This window comes from Electrophorus electricus, chromosome 25 (assembly GCF_041902795.1).
Source record: "Electrophorus electricus isolate QZ-2024a chromosome 25, ASM4190279v1, whole genome shotgun sequence".
Taxonomy (NCBI): domain Eukaryota; kingdom Metazoa; phylum Chordata; class Actinopteri; order Gymnotiformes; family Gymnotidae; genus Electrophorus; species Electrophorus electricus.
In genome coordinates this window covers 8,470,142-8,497,573 of record NC_137521.1, presented here as the reverse complement: position 1 = coordinate 8,497,573, position 27,432 = coordinate 8,470,142, and the positions used below count along the sequence as shown (strand labels likewise).

The 27,432-nt window shown below is 42.9% G+C and overlaps 1 protein-coding gene, 1 long non-coding RNA gene and 1 pseudogene across 7 annotated transcripts; all 3 read right to left on the bottom strand.

Moving 5' to 3' along the window:
• Window positions 1-2,930: 2,930 nt before the first annotated feature.
• LOC113589447 (uncharacterized) lies at window positions 2,931-7,128 on the bottom strand. Its single transcript, XR_003411981.3, has 3 exons — window positions 7,021-7,128; window positions 3,663-3,868; window positions 2,931-3,089 (listed from the first exon to the last, which is right to left on the bottom strand). It is a non-coding gene; the product is annotated as an uncharacterized LOC113589447 (long non-coding RNA).
• A 521-nt stretch (window positions 7,129-7,649) lies between these two features.
• On the bottom strand, window positions 7,650-22,795 carry apeh (acylaminoacyl-peptide hydrolase). 6 transcript variants are annotated; one of them, XM_035522085.2, is made up of 23 exons: window positions 17,117-17,206; window positions 16,851-16,879; window positions 15,423-15,574; window positions 15,198-15,324; window positions 14,912-14,996; window positions 14,745-14,820; window positions 14,454-14,587; window positions 13,897-14,031; window positions 13,720-13,811; window positions 13,592-13,629; window positions 13,371-13,492; window positions 13,107-13,167; window positions 12,879-12,973; window positions 12,634-12,703; window positions 12,462-12,544; window positions 12,097-12,235; window positions 11,928-12,011; window positions 11,719-11,799; window positions 11,522-11,610; window positions 9,968-10,161; window positions 9,426-9,528; window positions 9,182-9,288; window positions 7,650-9,075 (listed from the first exon to the last, which is right to left on the bottom strand). In XM_035522085.2, exons 3-23 carry the CDS (start codon window positions 15,562-15,564, stop codon window positions 8,967-8,969), a joined length of 2,166 nt encoding a protein of 721 aa, XP_035377978.1. In that variant the 5' UTR covers window positions 15,565-15,574; window positions 16,851-16,879; window positions 17,117-17,206; the 3' UTR covers window positions 7,650-8,966. The 6 variants fall into 6 exon arrangements, 5 of the variants coding, with proteins under 5 accessions (XP_035377978.1, XP_081563871.1, XP_026884922.2 ...); XM_081707745.1 differs by lacking the exons at window positions 16,851-16,879; window positions 17,117-17,206 and adding an exon at window positions 22,667-22,795; XM_027029121.3 differs by lacking the exons at window positions 16,851-16,879; window positions 17,117-17,206 and adding an exon at window positions 16,000-16,097.
• On the bottom strand, window positions 20,928-24,677 carry LOC145653785 (uncharacterized; annotated as a pseudogene).
• Window positions 24,678-27,432: the final 2,755 nt, after the last annotated feature.

Sequence of the window (27,432 nt, the reverse complement as noted above, 5' to 3'; positions counted from 1 at the left end):
GGTTAGTACTCATATTAGTGGACACTGTAGTTTAAATACACTTTTTATTTATTGTGTCTTTGTGATTATTTGTGCTGTAACAGTAACAGTAACCCCACTACAGGAAATGTGTTTCATCTCATTTTCTCTGCTTACTTCCAATATGGCAGAGCAGGAATTTGGCACCAAGTTCAAAGTGTGTAGGCGGGTTGCTGTGGAAGGGGGTCACTGGCAGTCCCTGTGATGTGGTAAGAGACAATGGCAGTCATGCACTACTGGGTTATGGATGGTCACGGAATCTGTGTATAGTTCAGTGAAAAAGCGCCATGGAAACCAGATGACTAGCGTAGCACTGATGTTCCTGGATGCTTTTAAATAGTGTGGAATGAAAAGGGGCCAGGGACTGTGGTGCAGGTGGTGCTAGCATCATATCCTCTGCTGGTGAAATCTTCCAGTGGGACTTTACTTGTGATTACTGAGATTCGCGCCCAAATTTCTCAAAGGTTAACAAACTGAAACAGTTGCATCTTATATATGAGGAGATGGCAGCTTCTACACATGATTAGAATGATTTTCCTGCTGCATATTTGCATATTTTGAGCCTGACTGTCAGGGCTTCCTTTTGGAGGTGTTTTACTGGCGTATATCTGATTCTACTCATCAGCTGATTATCAAGCCTTTCCTTCACTTAACCACATGAGTTAGAGCAGGAAATACATGTTTATATCGAGTTCCTCCAGGAATGGGTTTAGGGAATACACATTTATATGAAGACAAGTTCCTTCCGGAAGTACATTAAGGAATACACTTCTATATGAAGAAGAGTTCCTCTGGAATGATATTGGGAAGGCTGCTTTAGGACTGCTGTACTTCAGAGCCTCTGACTGATTGTCCAGAAAATGATCAGTATTCTCCCTTACAAACTCTTTTTCTCTGGGCCAGATTGGTTAGTTGGTTCAGCTGGTGTATAAAGTGTGCCCGTGTATGTGTGTTTATTAAAGCTAGATAGCTCACCTCATGCATGTTTAAGGAGATGACAAGTATGATAGCTGACACGTCAGAGGTTGTGACCTTTTCACTATTGAGTCCATAAACCATACAAGAGACTCTTTGTTTTACAGTGTGTACTTTCCCAGTGTAACAGGGTGACCTGAAATAGGAACAGTGCTCCTTCTTATTTTACACACAAGCTGATGAAAGTAACCCAAAACATATTTCGTCTGAAATCTGGACATATTTAATGAAGTGTTTTGGGGGGGGAATGAAAAAAAAAAGTTTATTTGGCGAACAGTCACTCAAAGTACCCACAGAAAGGAACATGTACTCTCACATGTGCCTTCTCTCTCTACACCCACTCACAGAAACCAGCCAGACTGACAAACAAGAGATGCACTAATTTAGCCGGTTGTCACAGCTAACAGCTAGTGCATGGTTGCTTAGGCTTTCACATGCACAAGCATTTGTGTGTGTGTGTGTGTGTGTGTGTGTGTGTGTGTATGTGTGTGTGTGTGTGTGTGTTTGTAAATGTTGTACCAAAAAATCTGGTTCCAAAACTATGATGGCATTTTTCAAACATGGCAAAGAAGGAGGTACAATGCCCAGAGAAGCAGCTACAATTGGCATGAATAAACCTCAGTGTAAACCATTACTATGGATCATTCGTTTCACTGTGCTGGTATTGATGACATTAACTGCCGATTTCAAAGCCACTGCAGAAACTGGGTAATCTGTAACCAATACTGAACACATGGCCCAGGACAACACCTCGGAGTTCTCGCTTCCTTTTCCTGGGCGTTTTTTTTTTTTTTTTCTTTTGGGAAAATAAAGGTTTGTCCAAAGAGAAGGTGGCTTTTTCTGGTTTATTTTAAGAATGATAAAACAGGACACCCACACACTGAATTCCATGAATGGTCAGCTAGTCACCAAACAGAGTGAATGGAGATTCGACCCGTAGAGTCTTTGAGGACCAAAATTCCCTGGAGGTGTGCAGACTGTGTGTGTGTGTGTGTGTGCGCGTGTGTGTGTGTGTGTGTGTGTGTGTGTGTGTGCGCGTGTGTGTGTATGCACATGTAAAGATAGTGGTGTGTGAGTATGTATTTGGGGGGGGTCTACAAAGACTTTTGTGTGTGTGTGTGTGTGTGTGTGTGTGTGTGTGTGACCGGTTTTGAATGAAAGGACGAATGATGGATGCACTTGAATGAAAAGGCAGAGAAAGAGAAAAAAAAAAAGAAAGAAACAGCAGGTGAGTGTAGAGGATGGAGACAATGCAGCCTTTGCTCCAGTTCCGCTTCAACCAACCAGAGTCTGGCTGTGTGTGCGTGAACGAGAGCAGGGCTGGGGACCCGCGCATAACTACTGATGTGCTTCTTGTGTCTGCAGCCAGTTCCTGCTCCAGTCTGTTTTCCTTTCTCTCCTTTTCCCTTTACTGTCATCAGCCCGGTCCATTAGTTTTCTCAGCCTGAGCTGCGGGAGACATTCCTGAGACAGCAGTGAGACTCTGACATGCCGATGCAAAGTCTAATGCGTCCCTAGAAATTTGCTGCCCTCGCTGGTGACACTATGTCCACTCACACAAACCCCGTGCATCTGGGATCATTTAGACATCTCGAACATTTCCACTTCACCTGCCTATCTTAAGCTCACTCCAGACACACATAAAGGCAGGCCCAACCAATGGAGTACTGACTTTGTGGCTTCTTTAAAGAACTGAGGAAATGGGTTGCTGTTCAGTGCTCAACAACGCTGCCTAGTTATGTTAACACTTTTTTTAAAAGAAAGAAATAGGCAATGACTTCAAAAGATGGAGGAAGGACTGAATCAGAATGAACAGAGCAGGCAGTGCTACATACCAAGGGGTCTTATGTTGGAATATCAAAGATGACATATAGCCCCTCTGAGCACAGGCCTTCGGAAGGCGCTGAAAATGTGCTGAAGGTGGAAAAAGGCCCACATCACAATACCGCCTTTAATACATGTGCATATTTAACAACGGTTCAAAGAACGTTTTGACTGTACATCAGACATCTACAGCAAAATCACCGTTCGTTCATCTTATTAAAATTCTTCTCCATTTAGTCCACTGGGCTCATGTTCTCCTAGGAGAACAGGATCTTAGAGAGGGAGAGAGAGAGAAGAAGAGAGAGAGAGACTGAGTTTGCATTCACATAAGGGAAAAGCAACATTCTGAAGGGTACATTGTGGAAAGGGGGAGAGAGAGGGAGGGAGAGAGAGAGAGAGAGAGAGAGAGAGAGAGAGAGAGAGAGAGAGAGAGAGAGAGAGAGAGAGAGATGAAGCCTCCATACAGTGAAAATAAACACTCGGTAAAGTGGGTGAAATGGCAGTTAGAGGGTGAAGGAAGGAGAGGAGAAATGGAGAGAACTGAAAAAATAAGGTATAGACATTATGAGCACATAGCAGACGTTTGAAACTAATCTATAAGCTTTGATATAATCACACATGGAAGATCAGCAGATTTTCTCTTTGCATACACACTATCTGCAAATATTCAACACGTCTGAGCATCTGCTCCGACGGCAGTCACATTTGTGCGCGTGTGTACCTTCCCCCTCCCCCGACGACCATGTATAAACATTCCCGGACAGTCATTCACACTCCCACTATAAAAATAATCATTTCTGCTACTGCTACGCCATTAAAATCCCCTTAAACAACCATTTACCAACCTTAAAGAAACTTTTGCTCTCCTCTGCATCCTGTGGCTGTCAGGCAGAGAGAGCGATGGAAGGCTCACGGGGCTCTGCTTGACTGGCTCTGGATGCTTTTACCACGGGCTCCGTGTCCGTTACCCACCAGCCTGGCACCAAAGCCCCGACGCAGGGAAGAGTCGCAGTGAAGAGTCGCATTGTCGGGCCTTTTTCTTCCTGCAAAACTGAAAGGCCACACTTTAAATACAACTAACTACCTTGGGGGCACCTTCTCCAGTACCTGTCCTGGGGGAATGAAGAATGCTTCACCCAAATGTTCTCATGGAGCCGGTGCTGGATGGAGATCAGCGGGGACCGTTAACACTATTGGCAGGTAAGATCAAGCTAACTGCCACACAGTGCCTCTCGTTCACTGGTATTTGCGGGATGTGGACTCCTTTAAATAATCTTATTGATTTAGTTGTGTTTTCTTACAGCACTCATGATTAATGACCAGGGTTGGGGGAGGTTACCTTAATTAAACATGTATTCCAGTTCAGATTACTGGTTACTGTGACGTTACGGCGAAGCAAGTGCAGAAGTGAAGCGGGTTTGATTAATAAACCAAGAAAAAGCATTCAAGCACTGCAAAGTAGTCCAGAGGGAAAACAGAGGAGAGCAAAGTGTCAGTGTAATGTAATTGACTACTTCCATTACATTTGGATTACTTTTTAACCCATTAACTGCCAGAGTGTTTCAGATCACTGGTCCCTGCCACCATCAAGCGCCCACGAGCTCCTGTACTGTGTGTGCTCATGATCAACTGAGCAGAAGTTAGCACAGCCATATAAACAGCAAGTCCCTTCTCCAGCAGACCAGCATTGCTGATCCTTGTGAAGCATTACATAAGTAACGTAATACTAACGTAATACTAACGTAATTCTAATTACTGCTTTTCCCTGTAACGGTTTTACGTAATCAGGACACAATAATGGCAACCAACCCCACATATATCCATAAATGTTAGTTCACTCTGCTGAAATCTGATTCTTTGCACTTAAAAGACAGTAACTGCTAAAGCATATAACAATGATTCAGTTGGGTTAGCCCAAAATTGTTTCACTGAACAACGAATCCAGTGTCATATTGTCCATATTAATAACTTAATAGTTTTATTAAGGTGTTTCCCAATCCAGTTTGGATATCTATGACCATTTCTGCAAATGTATTTCTCAATTTGTGTAAAGAAGCCTCATAATGAACAACAAATTATTTAAGAATGCCAAATGGTGTAAACTCTGGGTTAAATATTGTCTTCATAATAGAATTATTTTACTCTTTCAAAAATAAATAAATAAATAAACAAATACAAAGAAAACACATTTTTTATGGAGATCTCTAATGTCCCTGGATCTGAGTCTCCAATTAGGCTCAGTTTGTATATTAAAACAGCTGATACCATAACGGTCCTTTTTAAAGCTTTGATAGGACTTAAGCAGCATGTGGTAAAAATTAGAGAATTATCTGAATGGCTTGATTTGAAATGCAGCCTGAAACCATTTAGGAAAGAAAGAGCTTATTATGAGTGGCTCAAAAGTATAAACATGCAAAATTTGACTTAAATTAATTTTTTATTGTAATCAGTGCGCAAAAGGGCGGCTGGATTAGGAGGGGCAGAAAGAAAACGCAAGTCTGTGTATGCGTGGAAACATCTAATTATATATAAACCCTAAGCAGCTAATAAGAAATAGGCAGATGCATCCACTGAATACCGTCCCTTCTGCTGGTACAGTGGGTCAAAGCTTTGGTCATATGGTACATATTCCTCCACAACCTTTGTCTGCATTGCCCTGTTTCCGCTAGTCAATAACTGTCCAGTTTCACTTGCATGGACTGATTCATCTGAATATTGGGCTTCTGTGGAGCTTTGCTCCTTCCCTCGCGTTGTTTCGAGAGCCTATGTCAGTGTGCTTTCTCACTCGCTTGTTCTTCAAACAGCTTCACCACAAACTCAGCATAGCCCTTCCTGCATTCCATTTTTGAAATGTGCCCGCGCGCACGCACATTTACTTCCAGATATGCATAGAGAAAAAGAGCAAGAAACAGAAAAGGTGAGATAGAACGAGACAGAGCGAGATCTTAAAACACTAATGACGCTAAAAAGGAAAAAAAGCTTCACACTTAAAACTATGCAGTCAAAACAAGAAGAGCTCAAAGCCAGTCGCTAACATATTCTGGATCACTGCTGCTCAGTCTCTCCCGTGGGACACACCACTCTTATACACACATGAAGCAGTTCATTAGAAACAAGGTTTCATGTAAAAGCAGGACACATAATAGAGAGGTTTTATAAATACATGTATATAAGTTTCCATTTTATATGTGGACCAATAATTGAGACCGTGTCTCAATTCCCTAAACTCTCTCACACATGCGCACGTGCACGCACACACAGTTTTCCCTCATCGAGTCAGTGGGTTCTGTTTATGGTACTGGCTATTAACCATCAAACGATAACATTACAGGATTTGTTATTTCTCACTGGGCACACACAGCATTCACCACCCAGCCTTACCCTACACTCACATGCAGACAGGAAATGTCAGTTCTATAAAAGTGAGTCATTATTCTACTGATATTGCAGTCCCAACAAAGAGAAAACAATGCAAAAAAAAAGATGTGGAACTGATATGAAAAAGAAGGTGTGGTGTGTGTGGAAGAAAGAGAGTGGGAGAGGGCGCGCGCGCGCGTGTGTGTGTCGTCTCTCCTTTTCCCTAAGTGCTAAAGACATTGAAACAAGTTGGGGCTTGTGTGATGACAGGCATACACTCTTGTTAATAGGTCGGGCATTAAGCAATGATCTCCTCCAGCGAGGTAAATTTATGGGAGCATCCATTACAGTCACACTTCGGCAGAACAATGCAGGCCAGCTCACACGGGAGGGACCAGGAAAGAGAAGTCAGAGCAGCTGGATGAGTTTCAGCTGCTTACGCAACCCGCATAACTGTCCTTTAATTGCACCGTCCTCGTATGCTTAGTCCACAAATGTATTTAAGTGTATTTAGATCTAAGCAAGTGCCCTACACAGATCATTTGTGTTTAACACACCTCCCTAGCCTTGAAGAAAAAAAATCCTCTTCCATAGCAGAGTCTCCTAAAGAACACACACATTCATACCTAAGAAAACTGCAGAAAACTTAATCTGCAGTTTTCATTCAGTCACCATACTGTCAGTCTAACACCACTGTGAATGAGCACACGTGCATAGCACCTTACTCAAAGGCTTCAGTGACATGACACTCCTCTACCTTCACTGTCCTCCCCTCTTCTGCTCTCTCAGTCCATCACTCCTCACCTCCCACGTTCATCGTTCTCTCTCTCTCCAGCCTTCACTCACCCCCCGGCTTTATTCATCCGCAGGCCTTTCTCCCCATTTCTAAACACGGTGCCCCATCGTTCTTTTCACAGACAGTGTCGAACTCTGAGAGCAGTACTGGGGTCCTTGCTGAGGTGCTCGAGTAGGTGAGGCAGATTTACAGGTGCCTGTGTACAATGCCCAATCATAAAAAGTAGCAACCACAGACTCTGACTTACATACAGCAAAGACTCAGACTGCTACCCTGGGCAACGCCAACAAGAAAAAGGAAAACCCATTATTGTATACACACACACACACACACACACACACACACACACAACTGAGTTATGAATAGGATATAGAGCAATGCTTCTGGAAACTGAAGTTAAAATGAGTTCATTCTTTTTCTCTGACTACCAAAGGCAAACCTCAAGTATACACAAGCTCAGCTTTTGAGGCAAAATGAGAAAACAAACAGCAATAGACTTATGAAATTTCACTCAGCACTGAAAATACAGACCCCCCCCCCACACACACACACACACAAATAGGGATGGAGTGGGAAAATAATTTTCAGAAACATAACTGTGTTCTGGTTTTCTTCCAATTTGCTTCATATGAGATGTTGATGAAGTAATATGTAAATTAAAGAATGGCTAAATGACAAATACATGATGCATTTTATTAATTCAAGCCAAAAATATGATCACTGATCAGAATTTTTACATTGAGAGGTCTGATGCATGACCCTGTTACTAGAAAAGACAAATGTAATTATTTGCTTGAATAAATTTGTACCATTTCAAACTTTTGAGCACTCCCAGACTGCATGCACTTGTTTCTATAACACTGCCAAAACCAAGCAGTGAAACCCAGCTATAATCACCACCATAAGGTCCTGGAAGTTAACGATACACTGGTGATTATTTTAACCATAGAAAGGGTCAACTTTGCCATTCTTTCTTATTATAAATAATTATTCTCTATATGTTCACACCATTGGTCATCTGCATTTCTCACACAAGTGAGCTGTGCAAGATTCTTTTGTCCAGTTGAATTAATGGTGCATTGAGTCATTAACGCCGAAGACAAACACCATCCTCTCCTAGCTCGGAACATTACTGCACTGTGTCTCACTAACAAGAAACACGTGCCATGCTCATACACTTATCAGAGCCTGCTGGAACACTGACTCAATTCCCCTCAGCAGAAACTATGCATTTCAGAATTTTTTACTGTTGTAATTAAGCCAAAATTCACATTCCGATAAATTTGTCAGGATAAATGTAAAAGCCAGACACGAAACAGATTCAGATGGTTTCCAGGGAGGGTTTAGAACATTTTTAAGAATTATATTATTCTAAAATTATACAACACTTCATCCTAAGACCTGTGGACTACAGTATGTTCATTACATGATGCAGTTCTTTATTCAGCTTGTACATACAACAGAGAGTAAATAGTGAAGGTGTTTTTCTTGAAGGTCTGTGTCTTGGTGGGTGTGTGTGTGTGTGTAGAGCCTGCAGATCAGCACCAGAACACAAAGTTTCAGAACACTGTACAGTATCCCATCAGGCACCATCTGTCAATCAATTCAAGGTTCAAAATTATTTACAGCAGTGTACTTACATGTTTATTTGATGGAAACAGACAAATACAGCTGGCTTTACGATTCTGGATGAGCTTCACCAGGGTTTCATTCATGTCAAGTTTGCCACCTAGTGGTTACTTTTAATGACAATTGGTCACCAGATTTATGAATTAAGTTGTGGTTCAAAAATGATCTAAAACAGAGGTTTCAAACTTTTCCTCCATTAGTAGATTAGAAAAGTTTTCTTTTTAGAATTTTAATGATGCTGCTGTATCCCTGCAGTGTGTAAGGAACAGTACTGTGCATTCTTCCCAATGGTGCTGTAGGACTTTTCCATTCACCGGCAGTTGGCCGTTTCAAACACTTTTTAAGCAACGTATGGTCTTGAAAGTGTTCATTTCACATTTAAGTGCTGTTTGAACCATAGGGCCATGTTGAGAAAACAGTCAGCCTGAGTTTCCACGTTTGACAAGGAATGGCCATCACCCTCATACCACAACACCCTGAGAGAGAAAGACAGGAAGATAGAGTGAGAGAGAATCATTGTTGATGAATTTATCTAAAGAGTGAACAGTCTGTATGTAAGTGTGCGCGTGTGCGCATACATACCTGACAGGCGAGTTTCTGCTCTTGAGAGCTTTGTAAAGCTCCAGGCCTTGGTACGGTGAGACTCTCTTATCTTTCCCACCTAACATGAGGAGCACTGGTGCACGGATCTACACACACATCAATTTGGAGGTCAGTAGCTGATATTGACCTGCAGCACAGAATGCATATACTTTGTGGAATAGGTCGTCCAGTGACTGTGTGTGTGTGTGTGTGTGTGTGTGTGTGTGTGTGTGTGTGTGTGTACCTGTGCCGCATGCACAATAGGAGACTTTTCAAGCATGGCTGTCAGGGCTTGTGGAGTAGGGAGCAGGTCAAAGGAGTACTGCAGGCCAACAGAGGAATATCTCCTGTACAGGGCAACAGAACCACAGCAGCTCTATCACTACATACAAGAGTAGGCAAATATAGTCTCAAATACACATATACCTTAAAACATTTCACGTTTTTAGAGCTTAGAATTTAAGGTGGAGTTTCAAGAAGAATGTAAACTTGTCTTGTGGGTTAACCAGTAGGCATCTCTGCTGAGAAAAACTCCGTTTACAAAAAGGCATTCACGGATACGATTTTAAAGCATAAATGATAATAAGATGCAATAGTCTTGTTTATACCAAGAATGTCATTACTGTCTGATGTGTACCCGTATCTTATTTCTGTACATAAAAAAAAGATAATGTGCCCTTTTCTAATTAACAAAAGTAGAGCCAAAGTCTCACAGAATGCAACAGAGCAATGAGGAAGTGAGGAAGAAAGATTATTTCAGGGACTGAAGGTGAGATTCATGTTTACCAATCCACGATGTCACTGGTTCCAAGTAGTGTGGCTGCATTGATGACGGGGTTCCGTGCTGCACATGCTCTGTAGAACTCTGGATACTGACCAATCAGGTGACAGGCCAAGAATCCACCATGAGACCCACCCATCACAGCCACCCTATCAGGATCAAGGGTCTTGTTATTCTGCAGGACATGCAGCACAGCCCTCTGGGTAATGATGACAAATAAGAAATGGGACAATGAAAGGATATTCTTTATGTACTGAATTTTCTTTAAAAAAAAAAACAAAAAAAACCCAAAACACTATTTACATTTACGGCATTTAGCTGATGCGTTTATCCAAAGTGACTTACAATTATGTCTGAGTACAATATATTGAGGGTTAACCAATATATAACGCTTGATAAGAAAATATTTTCTAAAATGTATTTTTAAGTAAAAACACTGTTTGGAAGTGAAAACACGCTGTTGTAACACATTTGTAATATGCAATCTGTACTCTATGAAACCACGATTCCAAGTATTCTAATTGGCTTTAACACCATTTTATGTTCAAGACATGTTTTCAACCAATATATAATGCATGATAAGAAAATCCTTTCTAAGGTATTTCACGAATTTCAAGTGAAAGCACTGTTTGCAAGTGAAAACAAGCTGTTGTAACATGGTTGCAATGTGCACGTTGCAACTAATAGCAACTCTGGTCTTTCAGTTCTGTTCATTATGAAAAAGCATTTCCAAGAATTCCAATAGCCATAAACACTGTTTCAGTGCAAGACAATGTTTTAACCAATAAGTAATGCTTCAACTGAAAACAATTTCTAAGACATATTTCAAGTGAAACCACTGTTTGCAAGTAAAAACAAGCTGTTGTAGCATGTTTGCAATATGCACATTGCCACTAAGTTCTTTCAGTAATTTATACTATAAAACACATTTTCCATGCTTACTAATTGCCACAAACAAAATTTCGTTTCAAGACAATGTTTTAACCAATATATAATGCTTGATAAGAAAATACTTTCTAAAACTTATTCCAAGTGAAATCACTGTTGGCAAGTGAAACACATGCTTTTAAAACATGTTTGTAATGTGCACATTGTAAGTATTTGCAACTTTGTTCTTTAATTTCTGTACTCTATGAAATATGACTAAAAGCATTCTAATTGCCTTAAACTCTATTTCAGTTCAAGACATAATGTATTTAACCAATAGGTAATGCCTCATAAGATACCATTTTCTAAGACATATTTCAAGACAAAACACTGTCTGCACGTGAAAACAAGATGTTGTGACATGTTTGCAACGTGCACATTGCAAGTAATTGCATCTCTGTTCTTTCAGTTGTGTTCATTATGAAACAGCGTTTCCAAGCATTCTAATCGCCTCAAACATGGTTTCAGTTCAAGACATTATGTTTTTAAGGGCCTTGCTCAGGGGCCCAACAGTGGCAACTTGGGAGTGGCAACCTTCCAATTACAAGTCAAGCACCTTAAATACCAATTGGCTTAACCACTGAGCTACCACTTTATTTCCTGATGCAGTAGGGGTGTGTGTATCTACACACCTGCACATCTTTAACATCTTGATTGCCGATGTTTCCGAGGAGAGAATCAATGCTGTCTTGACCAAAACCTGTGGATCCTCTGTAGTTAACTACTCACACATTCAGTCATTCAATCGAGGTCAGACAGGAAGATTCTTTCAGTGTCTGATTCTAATCTCCTTTAGATGACACGGAACAAAAGGAGCATGCACACTCACCCATGAGGACAGCAAAACCCGTCTTAGTCAAAGATGCAGCATTAACATTCCACTCAGCAGCGAAATGGGAATGTGGCCCACCTGCACGTTCACACCCACACACACCCACACACCCACATCCCACCTCACCATGGAGACTAGAGTAAACCGTTTAGAACATGTTTAGTAACTACAGATAAAGCTAGAAACCCGTAAAATAGTTTGCATACCATGTATGAAGACCACTAGAGGAAACATCACACTCTTAGAGGAACCGGCAGGTTTCAGTAGCACTGCCCCAAAATTCACACCAGCTTTACATACAGAGAGCGAGAGCATGAGGATGTAAGAAAACACTGCATAATTAGCATGAATATACTCCATATACACATGACTCACATAACTGGTGATTTTCCTCTTCTGGTGGGGGTGCGATTATCATAGACTGCCAACCAAAGTTCTCACTAACCTCAGCCCCTCCCAGGTGAAACCACTGTTCACTCTGAAGATGGGCTCCATTAGACACAAAGCCCACTTTCTACACACAGGCATAAACAAGTTTTAAGGGTTTTTAAAAGTCAAATATTTAATTATTAAATCTAAACTTCATCACAAAATGCTGCATGTGTACTAAGATTAATGAGGAGGTATTGTAGTCATTACCGGTGGAGTTTAATGCAAATGATGCAACAGTTCTATACAGTCCATTCAAACAGAGGACAGTTATACTGTGTGTGTGTGTGTGTGTGTGTGTGTGCATATACCAGGCAGGGGGGGTGGTTGGGAGAGGAGCAGCAGATCACCATCAGGTCTTTCACAATTGTCAAGAGCTTGACACTCCCAAACTCTGAGAAGACCCACAAGATGAACACCTTAGCTGATCAAGAACCCACGCAGCAGCAAACATTAATACACACACGCACAGCACATCCTTACCGGCTGATCCTGCATTAGCGCCCAACATAGGCGTTACTCTCCCAGTACGTCTCTCCACTGAGAACACTGACTAGGAGATCAGAGAGCATCGCTTCATTAGAGCCCACAGCTCATAAACTCACCCCTAGGGCATCACAACACACATTCTGGACCTTAACACCCGGCACTTAACACTCTCCACATTTTTGTGATTTTTTTTGCGTGCTTGCTGCTTGTCTGTTGAGGAAATTTGCTTGTTTATGTACCTTTCTGTTTTCACAGGCACTGCTGAAGAAGATCCACTCACTGTCTGATGACCAGCAATGTGGGGGCAGTGAGTCATACACACCTGCAAACTGACCTGCAGATGTACACACGTACAGAGAGAGAGATAAACTGTGTCTGTATAAACAGAGAGAGATGTATATCTGCATGTGTATATAAAGAGAGAGACAGATATCTGTGTGGGGGGGGGGGGGTGTTTATTTATGTACCTTCCTTTGTTCTTCTCACCACATCCACCAAAAGTGAGCTTGTCTGGTTCTGCATGTCATACTGAGACAGAGAAGCAGAGAGAGACAGAGGGCATGGGAAAGAACAAGCATATATTTTTAAAGAGCAGGAGGGACACATCCTGTCCCCTATATAAAATGGTTCCTACACCCATGGTATGATGTGCTTTCTCTCCCATTTGTACACAGTCACGCTATTCAGTTAGAGAACCTGTCTGCCGTGCGTTTGTGTGCGCGCATGTGTACCAGCATCATGCAGAAGCACTGATGGTGTGGACCGAACGCTCGTCCCTGCAGATAGACGAGCCACAGGCAGTCCGGACTCAGCCGAGGACTAGACACTGATCCCAGATCAGATGACAGCAGCTCTAACCCAGAGACAGCGCACATGTCGATAAGGCCTACAGTTTGTTTCAATCACCTGCATCTAATTCATGCAGTATCTCCAGTACCCATGCACGTCTTACCACAACTCCCCTTCAGGTCAGTGTAGAACAGAGCCGACCTGAGACAAGGGAATTTTCATTTTTCATTTGCAAAAATGGTCATGGATCAGTAACCTGGCTGAGATTATCATGTTACCTCCACCCCTCACCTCCGGTTGGAACAGAACTTCATGCCAAGTCTGAAAGGCTCATTCCACCAGCCCACGAAAACCACACCCCCGCTGTCCCCGGCCCACAGGCCCTGAGTCAGAGTCGTCACAGGAGAGCCTTAAACACGCACGACTGCAGCAGTAGGATAATTAGAAGGATTCAAGGTCACGGCTCACCTGCCCAGGTGACAGATGAGGCGGCACACCGGGGCAAACTGTTACATCTCCTTTAGACAGGTCAGCTACACACAACACTGAGGCAGTTTTACCAACCAGACCCTCACCCCAGTCTTCCATATACATATTCTTATCCTAAAACATACACACATACCCACACACCCAAAAAGGAAGCTTTAAATGGAGTTAAGGAATAACTGACATTTGGTAGAACGAACAAAGATGCATGAAACTATTTCACACACCTCCACACAGTTGTGGGGGGGGGGCTGCCTATAGAGGCCGCTCAGAACCCAAAGTTCATGTGTCCTCCCCCCACCCCCCTTTATACAGTCTCATAAACACCTTGTTCCTGTCCATATAGAAGGCTTGGTCTGCACTCACAAAATGAGCATATTATTATATTGGACTAGCCTAGCCTAGTTGCTAAACCCAGTCTGCAATAGACATAGCTAGTACAAGCTGCCATCAAATTGAAACAGCAGCTGTTAGAAAAAACAAACGAGTGACCCGTAGTTAATACTCTTTAGCGCACATAAGCAAAAAGGGGATGTTACCTCTTCCTCAAACACCATCGAATCTGCATCATCACTGGCAGAAGACGGTTGTGCCGATGATCGCAGCCTCTTCTTCTCTGCCACATACAGTAACCTTTCCTCGCAAGGTGACCAGGCTAGGCATGCAAACTGTGCTACACACACACACACACACACACACACACACACACACAAACACACACACACACACAGGAACGCACGATTAAACACCCATGTCGCGTGACTGATGTGCCATATCAATACAGAACTAAACAGAGTGGAACGGGATTAAACAGGAAGGAGGTGCAATACCATCTTCATAGACTTTTCCATGTTTGTTGAGCGCTGCGAGGTCCAAGCACGCCTCCAGTCCACTGTAGCCCCACACCTGAGCAGTGATGTCACAGGCTTCATCGGAGTCTTAAACTCCGCTCAAGTACTTATCGGTTGACTGTTCTTGATTGAACTGCCATAGTTACCTCCAGGTACTGATGTCCTACATGTGTGCTGGTTTCCCGGACAACCGCTCGGCGTGCTCCAGAAGGGGAGTGACTGACAAGCAGCCTGAACATGGACAAGGAGGATGAATGCGCTGAGATGCAAGTCATGTGTCAGTATTTTTAGGGCCACTCTGTGTGTTTATCACTCTGGATAGAACTGGAAGCATGCACCCATCCGTCAGGCTCTATGTTGCAGGCGCTGGCTATGCGAGAGTATGTGTGAGATTGTGTGTAGCGTGTATACGTGTACATGCACACGTCTTACTCTCCATGCGTGTTTATGCATGGTCCACGAGACACTACGCTTTCCACGGCCCTTCGATTACACAGAAGAGCCCACTGCTGGAAGTAATGTAGTCGGACTCCTCTGTCCACCTCACACTGACTCCAGTCTCCAGAGAGCGCGAGACACAAGAAAAAGTAAATGCATAATGGACAAAACATAAAATCCTGAGCAGAGAGAAAACATTATACTTTCATTAAGGTCTACCAGAAATTATGCTGAGGTTCTGGGTCCTGGTTATGGGATGAAGATCAAAGCCAAAGTCCCTCTGAGCAGTAACCGAGGCAGAAACAGGAACAGGAAAGCCGTTAAACTGCCTAAACACATCTCGATTCACCCCGTCCATCATCGGTCATCATCTACAGGAAACGTACACAACTTCTGTAACAAGGTACAATCTAAAATACACTTGGGAAATCATATCCTCGTATATCAACAGCCATCAAAAATGACGACGCTTCAAATTTCAACATTTAAAAATAGGTGAGTGCCAAGTACTGCATGGTAGCACACAACAAATCCGGTCATATTTTTTTTTATTTTTACTTCACACTGAATGTTCACAGCTAGAATAACGTGTATCTTAGATCACGGGGTATTTTGGGGGTGTAATGTCTTGCTGCTGAGCTTCGAGGGAGACGTGCTCTTACGGTTAAATAAGTAAGCGGGGCACTATAACAAAAAAAAACCCAACAAAAAAAAACCCCAGACTTTTACCGATTACGTTAAATACTTTCGTAGAATGAACATAATAACAGTTCCTATTTACGACAGAAACACGAACCCTTTATTTGAGAGCCGCTTGTGTTGCCCGGTAGGGTACTTGTGCGCCTGCGCGGAGGACAGCACCATCGATGCCAGTGAAGGGGGTGTTACACGTTTTATTCGGCAGTTTCGACACTGAATTAGCGAGTAAGCCGTACGTGCTCTGCACACTAGGAAGAATTCTCATGTCATTTCTCATGATAAAGGACCGTCTTTAGTAAAAGTCAAGGGGTGTGAGATTAAAACTAAATTAAATATATAAATAGAATAACTAGTATAGAGGAATTATGGTAAAGTAGCTAAATCTATTAAAGCTTAAAGCAATAAGAACTTAAAATAGTGAATTACATTTAAAAACTACAAAATATCAGAAGTAATACAAATGCAACAATGTACAATTTTGTTCTTTGACTGCTACATTTGCTCTGAAAAGAAATAATGACTGATGTTAAACTAGAGTGTCGTGTTTTTGGGATATCTGCATCATTTTCATATTAATGAATAATTATGAAAAAGTAAACGATGAGTCAAAACCCTATTTGGAGACTAAAATCACTGAGAAACGCCGGTAATAATTATGTTACTCTTCCTTCCCATTTAAAATGAGCCCTGTCCGAACAAGGTTGATCTCATTTAACTTCTTTTCCTTTTTTTCAAACTAGTTCCAGCTAGCCACCTCCAACAACTCATACTGTTTTCCCCAAGATTAGTCGGTAATTTAAACTTCTATAAAATACAAAGCGGTTACGAGCAATGGAAATTTCCTCATTATAACAAATAGAAGCCCATGCAAGTGATGTACCAAAAGGTCCCACAGAACGGAATGTTACTAAGAACATGTTAAACATGTTGAAGTTAACATTTGCTTACCATGTAAATATGTCTTCCAATGAAAGAAACTAAAGATAATGAGATAGCAAGCAAAATATAGCCTTTCATGATTATTATTATTATTATTATTATTATTATTATTATTAATAATAATAAGAAGAAGAAGAAGAAGAAGAATGCATAGAGCAACAAACAAAGTTGCTGATAGACCCAGCCTTGATCCAAAGCTCAATAAAACACTGGATAACAACACTGGCAGCAAAAAACACTCAAAGCAAGTTGCTCAGGACGCCAGCGATGCATACTAAGAAAATGAAGGTCCTTCTTTTGTTCTGCATAAGCTTGAAACATCAAGGACCAGAGAGACCAGCACTGGGATGGAATGTCAGCTAGGATGGGGAAGTGTCGGTGGTTGATAATAGAAAGAGGAAAAGTTATCAGGACATGTAATTGAGCTACTGCAGGATCATATATCAGCACCTTAGGATTCCTCAATGGCATGGGAACCATAACACTCAAACCAGCAACATCCAAGAACCTCTGCAGTGCACTGGGCACAACCTGAAAGAACAGCACTCAGGAAAAGCATAGGGAGTTAGGCACACTAACCAGCACCCATGTACACACACACACACACACACACACACACACACACACACACAGACACACACACACACACACACACACACACACACACAGACACACACTTACTCTCAGTGTATCATAATCAGAAGACACGGTCACTGTGTTTAGAGCTATGTATGTGTCATCGTCAGTGTTCAGATCAGTCTGAGATTAGAAGTAGACCACGTTTTTTCAGCATTTGGTTTTAACAGATTATGTTTCTGATAAAGAACACCAGGCATGTGATCGTTACTGGAGTACGCATGTCCCACACTGCTGCTCTCCTCCTACTGAACACACAAACAAAAGCTGTTCTGCTGAAAGTCCAACAGCAACAGAGATCTGGCAACTCTAGGTTAGTTTTACAGGTTATGGCATACATGAGTATGTAGAACAGATCTGCCTCACTTACCTGAGGAGAACTGCAATAAGGAGAGAGAAGCAGAACAGCCACGAGTCCCACTGCTCCCCAAACAGCAGCCTGGACCCACCACTCACTGCCCACACCTTTACACACACGTGCAGGTCAAACAAACATCAGTCTGGACCCACCACTCACTGCCCACACCTTTACACACACGTGCAGGTCAAACAAACATCAGTCTGGACCCACCACTCACTGCCCACACCTTTACACACACGTGCAGGTCAAACAAACATCAGTCTGGACCCACCACTCACTGCCCACACCTTTACACACACGTGCAGGTCAAACAAACATCAGTCTGGACCAACCACTCACTGCCCACACCTTTACACACACGTGCAGGTCAAACAAACATCAGTCTGGACCCACCACTCACTGCCCACACCTTTACACACACGTGCAGGTTAAACAAACATCAGTCTGGACCCACCACTCACTGCCCACACCTTTACACACACGTGCAGGTTAAACAAACAGCAGCCTGGACCCACCACTCACTGCCCACACCTTTACACACACGTGCAGGTCAAACAAACAGCAGTCTGGACCCACCACTCACTGCCCACACCTTTACACACACGTGCAGTTTAAACAAACATCAGTCTGGACCCACCACTCACTGTCCACACCTTTACACACACGTGCAGGTCAAACAAACATCAGTCTGGACCCACCACTCACTGCCCACACCTTTACACACACGTGCAGGTCAAACAAACAGCAGTCTGGACCCACCTCTCACTGCCCACACCTTTACACACACGTGCAGGTTAAACAAACATCAGTCTGGACCCACCACTCACTGCCCACACCTTTACACACACGTGCAGGTTAAACAAACATCAGTCTGGACCCACCACTCACTGTCCACACCTTTACACACACGTGCAGGTCAAACAAACATCAGTCTGGACCCACCACTCACTGCCCACACCTTTACACACACGTGCAGTTTAAACAAACATCAGTCTGGACCCACCACTCACTGCCCACACCTTTACACACACGTGCAGGTCAAACAAACATCAGTCTGGACCCACCACTCACTGCCCACACCTTTACACACACGTGCAGGTCAAACAAACATCAGTCTGGACCCACCACTCACTGCCCACACCTTTACACACACGTGCAGGTTAAACAAACATCAGCCTGGACCCACCACTCACTGCCCACACCTTTACACACACGTGCAGGTCAAACAAACATCAGTCTGGACCCACCACTCACTGCCCACACCTTTACACACACGTGCAGGTCAAACAAACATCAGTCTGGACCCACCACTCACTGCCCACACCTTTACACACACGTGCAGGTCAAACAAACATCAGTCTGGACCCACCACTCACTGCCCACACCTTTACACACACGTGCAGGTTAAACAAACATCAGTCTGGACCCACCACTCACTGTCCACACCTTTACACACACGTGCAGGTTAAACAAACAGCAGCCTGGACCCACCACTCACTGCCCACACCTTTACACACACGTGCAGGTCAAACAAACATCAGTCTGGACCCACCACTCACTGCCCACACCTTTACACACACGTGCAGGTCAAACAAACATCAGTCTGGACCCACCACTCACTGCCCACACCTTTACACACACGTGCAGGTCAAACAAACATCAGCCTGGACCCACCACTCACTGCCCACACCTTTACACACACGTGCAGGTCAAACAAACATCAGTCTGGACCCACCACTCACTGCCCACACCTTTACACACACGTGCAGGTCAAACAAACATCAGTCTGGACCCACCACTCACTGCCCACACCTTTACACACACGTGCAGGTCAAACAAACATCAGTCTGGACCCACCACTCACTGCCCACACCTTTACACACACGTGCAGGTCAAACAAACATCAGTCTGGACCCACCACTCACTGCCCACACCTTTACACACACGTGCAGGTTAAACAAACATCAGTCTGGACCCACCACTCACTGCCCACACCTTTACACACACGTGCAGGTTAAACAAACAGCAGCCTGGACCCACCACTCACTGCCCACACCTTTACACACACGTGCAGGTCAAACAAACAGCAGTCTGGACCCACCACTCACTGCCCACACCTTTACACACACGTGCAGTTTAAACAAACATCAGTCTGGACCCACCACTCACTGCCCACACCTTTACACACACGTGCAGGTCAAACAAACATCAGACTGGACCCACCACTCACTGCCCACACCTTTACACACACGTGCAGGTCAAACAAACAGCAGTCTGGACCCACCTCTCACTGCCCACACCTTTACACACACGTGCAGGTCAAACAAACATCAGTCTGGACCCACCACTCACTGCCCACACCTTTACACACACGTGCAGGTTAAACAAACATCAGTCTGGACCCACCACTCACTGTCCACACCTTTACACACACGTGCAGGTCAAACAAACATCAGTCTGGACCCACCACTCACTGCCCACACCTTTACACACACGTGCAGTTTAAACAAACATCAGTCTGGACCCACCACTCACTGCCCACACCTTTACACACACGTGCAGGTCAAACAAACATCAGTCTGGACCCACCACTCACTGCCCACACCTTTACACACACGTGCAGGTTAAACAAACATCAGTCTGGACCCACCACTCACTGCCCACACCTTTACACACACGTGCAGGTTAAACAAACATCAGCCTGGACCCACCACTCACTGCCCACACCTTTACACACACGTGCAGGTTAAACAAACATCAGTCTGGACCCACCACTCACTGCCCACACCTTTACACACACGTGCAGTTTAAACAAACATCAGTCTGGACCCACCACTCACTGCCCACACCTTTACACACACGTGCAGGTTAAACAAACAGCAGCCTGGACCCACCACTCACTGCCCACACCTTTACACACACGTGCAGGTCAAACAAACATCAGTCTGGACCCACCACTCACTGCCCACACCTTTACACACACGTGCAGGTTAAACAAACAGCAGCCTGGACCCACCACTCACTGCCCACACCTTTACACACACGTGCAGGTCAAACAAACAGCAGTCTGGACCCACCACTCACTGCCCACACCTTTACACACACGTGCAGGTCAAACAAACATCAGTCTGGACCCACCACTCACTGCCCACACCTTTACACACACGTGCAGGTTAAACAAACATCAGTCTGGACCCACCACTCACTGCCCACAACTTTACACACACGTGCAGGTCAAACAAACATCAGTCTGAACCCACCACTCACTACACACACCTTCACACACACTGTCAACACAGTGCCCTTTACACAGACATGCAGTTTGTCAGAGCATGGCCTCCTCCCCGTGTGTGTGTTTGTATCTACGTTGCCACACCCCTACCTTTTTGACTGGGAATGTGTACATCTGTCCTTTATCGTCCTTGTTAGTGTGTGTATTTAAGGTCGTTTAGTTATCAGTTTTGTCTGTGATTGACCCCATGTTTACACGTATCTTGAGTGTTGCATTTGCCTATACTGCCTCTTGTGTTTAACCGTTTATTGAGTTTGCCTTGGTAACGTAGTGTTGTTCCTTGTGTTTTAAGTTTTGTTCACTATTTGTGTCGTCTGAACCACAGCTGGTCTCTGCATCCTGCCTCGCCTCCCAACGTCGCACAGTTTATACAAATACACCATCCCTCCATTGCACAGCATCCAAGGGATTTACAGCTGCTCACAGCTACACAGTAATAATTAAGTTAAACAGTGGGGTCAAACGAAGATGCCAAATAGTGCACACAGCACATGTGTAGTTGTCCATATCTTTGTAGCTTGCTGTGTTGGGGTACAGACTGTTGTATGGGGTGAGGGCTTTAGTTGTGGATGGTCTGTTCTTGTACCAGATGTAGGTGCGCTTTTCAGTGAAGGTGCAGATGGCGCTGCAGCTCAGTGGAACTGTCTGTCCCTCCGACAGGGTGGAGGGACTCACTCTAATCTCCGCACCTTCACACACAAGGCAGTAGACCCAGAGACTTTTTACACACGCTTGAATGAATTTGTTCTTCCCCAAAATGTATTTGATATAGTGTCATTATATACCCGTAACAGTCAGCTGGACTCTGGATGAATCAGTGAAGATTCCTAGTGTAGCACTGGTGATGAAACTGAAATGATCAGCTCCAGAGTCGTTCTTTCTTAGGTCGCTCAGTCGAAGAGTGCAGTTCATCTCATTATCCCCAGTATACGCCGTACGACCTGCAAAGTGCTCTACCAACCTCAGGTCTCTCTTATTTTACAAGTATGTTTCCGTGAGTGTATGATCACCGGGATACATGAAAGTGCAGGCGATGTCAACTGTGAATCCCTCTGAAGTGCAGATATGCATCTCAGTGTGAATCAGATGTGCATGTCAGCATAAGTCACACTGTTTCTCCCAAACACACCCGCACGGGTTAGCCATGATTTGTGTACATTGAGATGGCATGACAAGATGAGCAGTAGGAATTAATGAGTACAGAAATCAGTTTCATAATCATAGATTGAAGAAAGAGTCGCCAAAGACGTAGAACACTAATACCAAGAACAAATATAGCAGGTATAAATGCCGCCATCCATACCACTGGATAAGACAAGCTGCCTTTGTCTTTTGAACCATCTGTGCATTTTTATACCAGATGTAGTTGGGCATTCCCAAGTACCTGCAGACTCTGTTGCAGGGGAGAGTCCCTGTCTGCCCACTCTGCTCCACAGTGCCAGGATCCACTATCACCTGCACATCTGCATGGACTGAAGAATCTTTCATATGACTAATTAGAGTGTGAAAATGATCAACAACTACTATCAATGTTACCTGTGACTGTTAGATTCACTGCTGTTGAACCGAGATATTTCTTTCCATCTGCCATGACGAGCATGAGTTGACATTCTCCAGAGTCTCTCTGTCTCATTTCTTATCAGCAGATCAGATGTGGAGTTTGTGGTGTTTGCATAATCCACAGGCCCAGCATCGTCTGAGTCGAGTGCCAAATCCTCTGGATGGCCCTAATTCCTCCAATCAGCTTTCTGTTTGGGGCTGAACCAGATCAGAATCTGGATGCTGCTGCATGTGTAGTAACACATAAATGGCACCTGTGATGTTCTCATTGCACACATGATATCATGACATGTCACTTTTAGGTACAGCTGACCCAGAGAACCTGCAGCAAACACAAATAGCAAAATTAGTGACTCTAGCAACTACGCACACCAGTTAGCATCCAGTGCTTGTAATAAACTGTGTATTTTATATGAGACTGAAATTCTGTTTCTGTGTTTGTGTTCTAGTAAGTTAAAAGTGAATGAAACAATAAATGTGTTCAAACTAAGATACTGAATACCTTCCACACGCACAGCTGCCTGCCTCCTTGTAGCTTGCTGTGTTCAAGTACAGATTGTATTGGGTGAGAGGTTTAGTTATGGGTTGTCACACCCTGATTAACAGGCAAAGTTATTCATTTTAACAAATTTATTAGTGATTAATAATTCATTTTCAACTCATAAATGTTGCCAGTTCAATAATGTGATTATTTCTTATTTAACAAAGATTAGAACATCACTCTTGATTCACAGACGTAATAACTAAGGTAAGTATATTGAATAAACGGAGATAGGAAAACATGCATAAAAATAATTGACTAAGATTCCACTAATGACCCGAAGTACTGAGTTCACTAGAATCACTATAGTAAAACAAACATGACTATGTAACCATACCAAAATGAACCCAAATGATGCATGGTAGACCCGTAGCTAACTAAGCTAATAAGCGAAAGGGAAAAAAGTTAAGATACTAAAAGAGTGAGCATGACTAGATGTATAACAGGAAGGCTCAGTAGAGAAGAGGAAACCGTTGTGAAAGTGCTGAAGGGAGAACTAATTATAGGAATGAGGAGGCTGCATCGCAGAGGAGAGGAAAAAGTTACTGATCTAATTTTGATATATAAACAGCAACGTTACTATTGATACCAACTGGTAGCATAAGAAGCCTATCGCATGTCCTTACGACTCATGTGAATCCGCCAAGGTGGCACTGAGACATGGCGTCCGTTTTCCCCCAAACCCGCCTGGATGGCACAGAGAGAGAGTGCCCGTCTTCCACCAAACAGCCTGGATGGCACAGAGAGTGTGTATCGGTTTTCCCACACACTGCTGGCTCGACCCTGCATGAGCGACGTGAATCATACGTGAATGAAGCTTGTAAACAAAGTGTCAAACCCTAGGATGGGTCAATCAATTAGATAGTCAGTTTAATTCCTTTCCTATTTTCTTGAAGTTACTAACTACTGACTTTAAAATATTTTTGTTTAATTGGTCCATATAAGATTTCTAGTAAACACAGTTACGAGTGGTTAACAATTTGTTTAAAATAAACATGAGGTAAGCAACATACAAATGAATTGTTCAGGAAGAATAATGCAAATTAATAAGGAACAAGTAACAAAAAGAATAATGAAACAATGGACACATCAAATTATTGAAGCAAACATCACAAGTTGAAGATTATATTAAAATAACCACACATTATATGCTGATTACCATTGGACATCCTAGTAGGTTAAAGTAGTTGTTACTTTCTGTATGTGTGAGAAAGAAAAAGATATATCTGTGATCATAGCTCTGTGGAATGAGAAGAGTTGATTGACCCGTTAAGGATGGAATTTATGGTCACAGTTCCTTGAAGTATAACCAGGCTGGAAAGAGATTCCTAAATTCCGGTCTCTGAGTTTATGACACCTAAGAAGAGGGGGGAAGGGTCCGAAAGCCAGGCCGGTGCGATAAGCCTTTAGGTAGGCCATTTGTATGGCTTTGTTGCGCAGCATCATGGCGCCAGATGGGTCCTGGTTTCTGTCCGTGGCCCGGGGGTGAGAGAAAGCCCACCCTGAGCAGATAAAAGTTTCATCAGAGGGCTAATTTGTAGTCTATGTTCACTACAATGCTATGTAGCCTATTATCACCAGAATACATTCTTACTTTATAAAAAGACACAGTAAATGAGTCAGAACTTTTGCAAGGTTAGTCAATATTTGAGATGAATAATATACTCATGTACAGAAATAGTGAAAACTAGAACAAGCTGCTGAATTTTGCTCTTTGAGCCACCAGAGGGAGCAGCTGTATTCCGCCTTGTGTCACTTTCATGTGTTTTAAAATCAGTGGCCAAGTAGTAAAACACACAAGACATTCAGCAGGGCCAAAATACAGTTTTCCCATGCAATTTACTGTTTGATATACTGTTTGATTAGCTGTTTGGTTTGTTGCATGTTTTGTGACAATTACAGAAGTGACAATTACAGAAATAACAGGTCAATATTTTTCAAGTTGTCTAGTCAATTAAGGCTCATCTATGTTATTGGTACGCATTCAGCCTTTCTGTATTTAGAAAAGTGGTCTTGGGAATGAGTGTTGTTGAGCAGACTGTTGGTGCTCTGAGACATAGGCACACCATGGATCTGTCCCCTGAGAATGTTTTCAGCATCATCACCAGGAAACAGAGCTATGGGCTCCATGCTCCATTAACATGTTTGTGTCATGACACACAAAGCTGCACCTCTTGAACACACACACATTCGCTCAAACAAAAGGCAACGCTCTCATTTTCACACACACTTGCCATTCTTGGCTGCTTTAGCCAGGTGACTAATAATAGCTAGGTGGTTCTTGTTGGGCTACCTCCTCTTTCAGTGGCAACGCCAATCATTGCGGCATACGCGCCGGCTCATGCTCTCTCCTAGTTTAATGGGATTCGTTTTATATCCCTTTACTCTAGCTTGTAGGGAACACAGAGCTTAAGAGTCGACACAGAACATACTCTTGTGGTGAGCTCATCAGATGTCTCCTTCCTAGAGCCCCAACAAACATGAACCCTAGTCATTAGCATGCCCAGAAAGTGTACTGCCACAGGGCTTGGCAGCTCTCAGGTGAGCTACAGGAGAGGTGTGTGGGAACAAACAAGCTAAGGAAAGCCACCTTCCTGACACCTAAAGACTTCAGTCTCCTCTTCAGAGGCACACACCCTCATGGGAAACGAAAGTTATCAACAGGAGGAGAGAGAAAAGTTAGACAAACATGACTTTCATTATACATCCTCCTCAATATGATTTCATTCTTCACAAAAAAAACCTACATGTGGTCACCTTGCTTTCTCCCTAGATCCATTTTTTTCACATATGGTTTATATTTGTCCATCTCTGCTATACTTTCATTTAATATTTTTGCTTGAGATGTCTTATCTTTGATAAGCTGTAGTCATATTTCCTCCTGCAGTGGTAAGACTTCCTAATTCAAGTACAGCCAACCACCTGCTTCTTGATCTTTTTTGCAATATTCTCATACTGAATGTGTTACCTGTTAAATGCCTGTAATCCAGCACATAGCACTACTCTCTGATTAATACTGGTTACCATCTTATTTTGCAGATCTTTCCTCCAATACACCAGAATGCCTCTTTTACAATCATGTACATTTCTTCTATTCTTAGGTGTTCCAAGTGGTGTAACCCAGGGGTGTATAGTTTTGTTTTTGGCTTCTCTCAGGTTTCTTCCTCATACTCAATAATTTTGTTCCTTTCCACCAATTGATTCCCAGATTTCCCCAGGCACATCTTAAATCTTGTAACATTATTGTGATATTGTTTGCTGGAAATTGTGTTAAGAAAATTTATTATCCTAGGAATCTGATCTCTTTCTACCATGTAGCTGTTTATCTATTTACTTATTTAGACCTTGTGTCCTTGACCATAAAATAGATCAGAATGGAAGCCCTGGGGGTGGTGGTGTTATTTAAAATATCCCAGTAGGATTAGTCCACAACTGGTCCGTTTACATTTGAGGTCAAATAGTCATGCAAATAGAAGCTTCCATCTCTCTGCACATGAATGTCTGTCCAGATCATTGATGCCAGACTTTTGACCTGGAGACTCACCAACAATAGGCCTCAATTCAGCACCCACTCATTGGAGAATTGGAGCAGAGTAAATACTAATCTAATCCATCCTAGTTTCAGTATATCATTTACTTACTTATCTTGTTTTACTATGTATAAAATCTAATATACTAAAACTGAGTAAGGAACAAAGCTACATAAAAATTCTTCAAAACAGAAAATAAATGGTCTGGAAACACCATTCTGCAATTGCTATTTTTTTTTAAAATTTATTTATTTTTTTATTCATAGTAAATGAGAAGTGTGCCAATCAGTGAGAAGGGGGGGGGACTTGTCCAAATGCTGCTTGTATTGTAGCCAGACTGGGGAAGAGTTATGTAGAGTGGAGGCGGAGTCTGGAAGGAGCTGTAAAATGTCTTTGGTCCATACTTGGAGATGGTGGGATGGGGGATGACAACATGGGCAAAGAATGACAGAAGGCACTTGAGTTTACAGTTGTCTCACACTTGGAAAAAAACAAAAAGAACAGTTTTCTATACATTGGGAAGAATTAGACTAAATTCTCTTTACAACTGGAGGTAAACCATTAGCCTTATGATACGACTACATACATATGGCCTTGAGTAAGGACTCCTAAACAAATATATAGATACATATGTACAAACAGGACTTACTAAGGAAGTATGGGTAAGTATA

Bases quoted from the DNA above. Each gene is read 5' to 3' on its own strand.
- apeh (XM_081707745.1), bottom strand. From the start codon at position 15,564: ATGATGGACGGGGTGAATCGAGATGTGTTTAGGCAGTTTAACGGCTTT. The intron at 15,325-15,422 runs GTAGACCTTAAT...CGCTCTCTGGAG, and splicing joins GAACCTCAGCATAATTTCTG to ACTGGAGTCAGTGTGAGGTG. The intron at 13,493-13,591 runs GTAAGACGTGCA...TCTCTGGGTTAG, and splicing joins TGACCTGAAGGGGAGTTGTG to AGCTGCTGTCATCTGATCTG.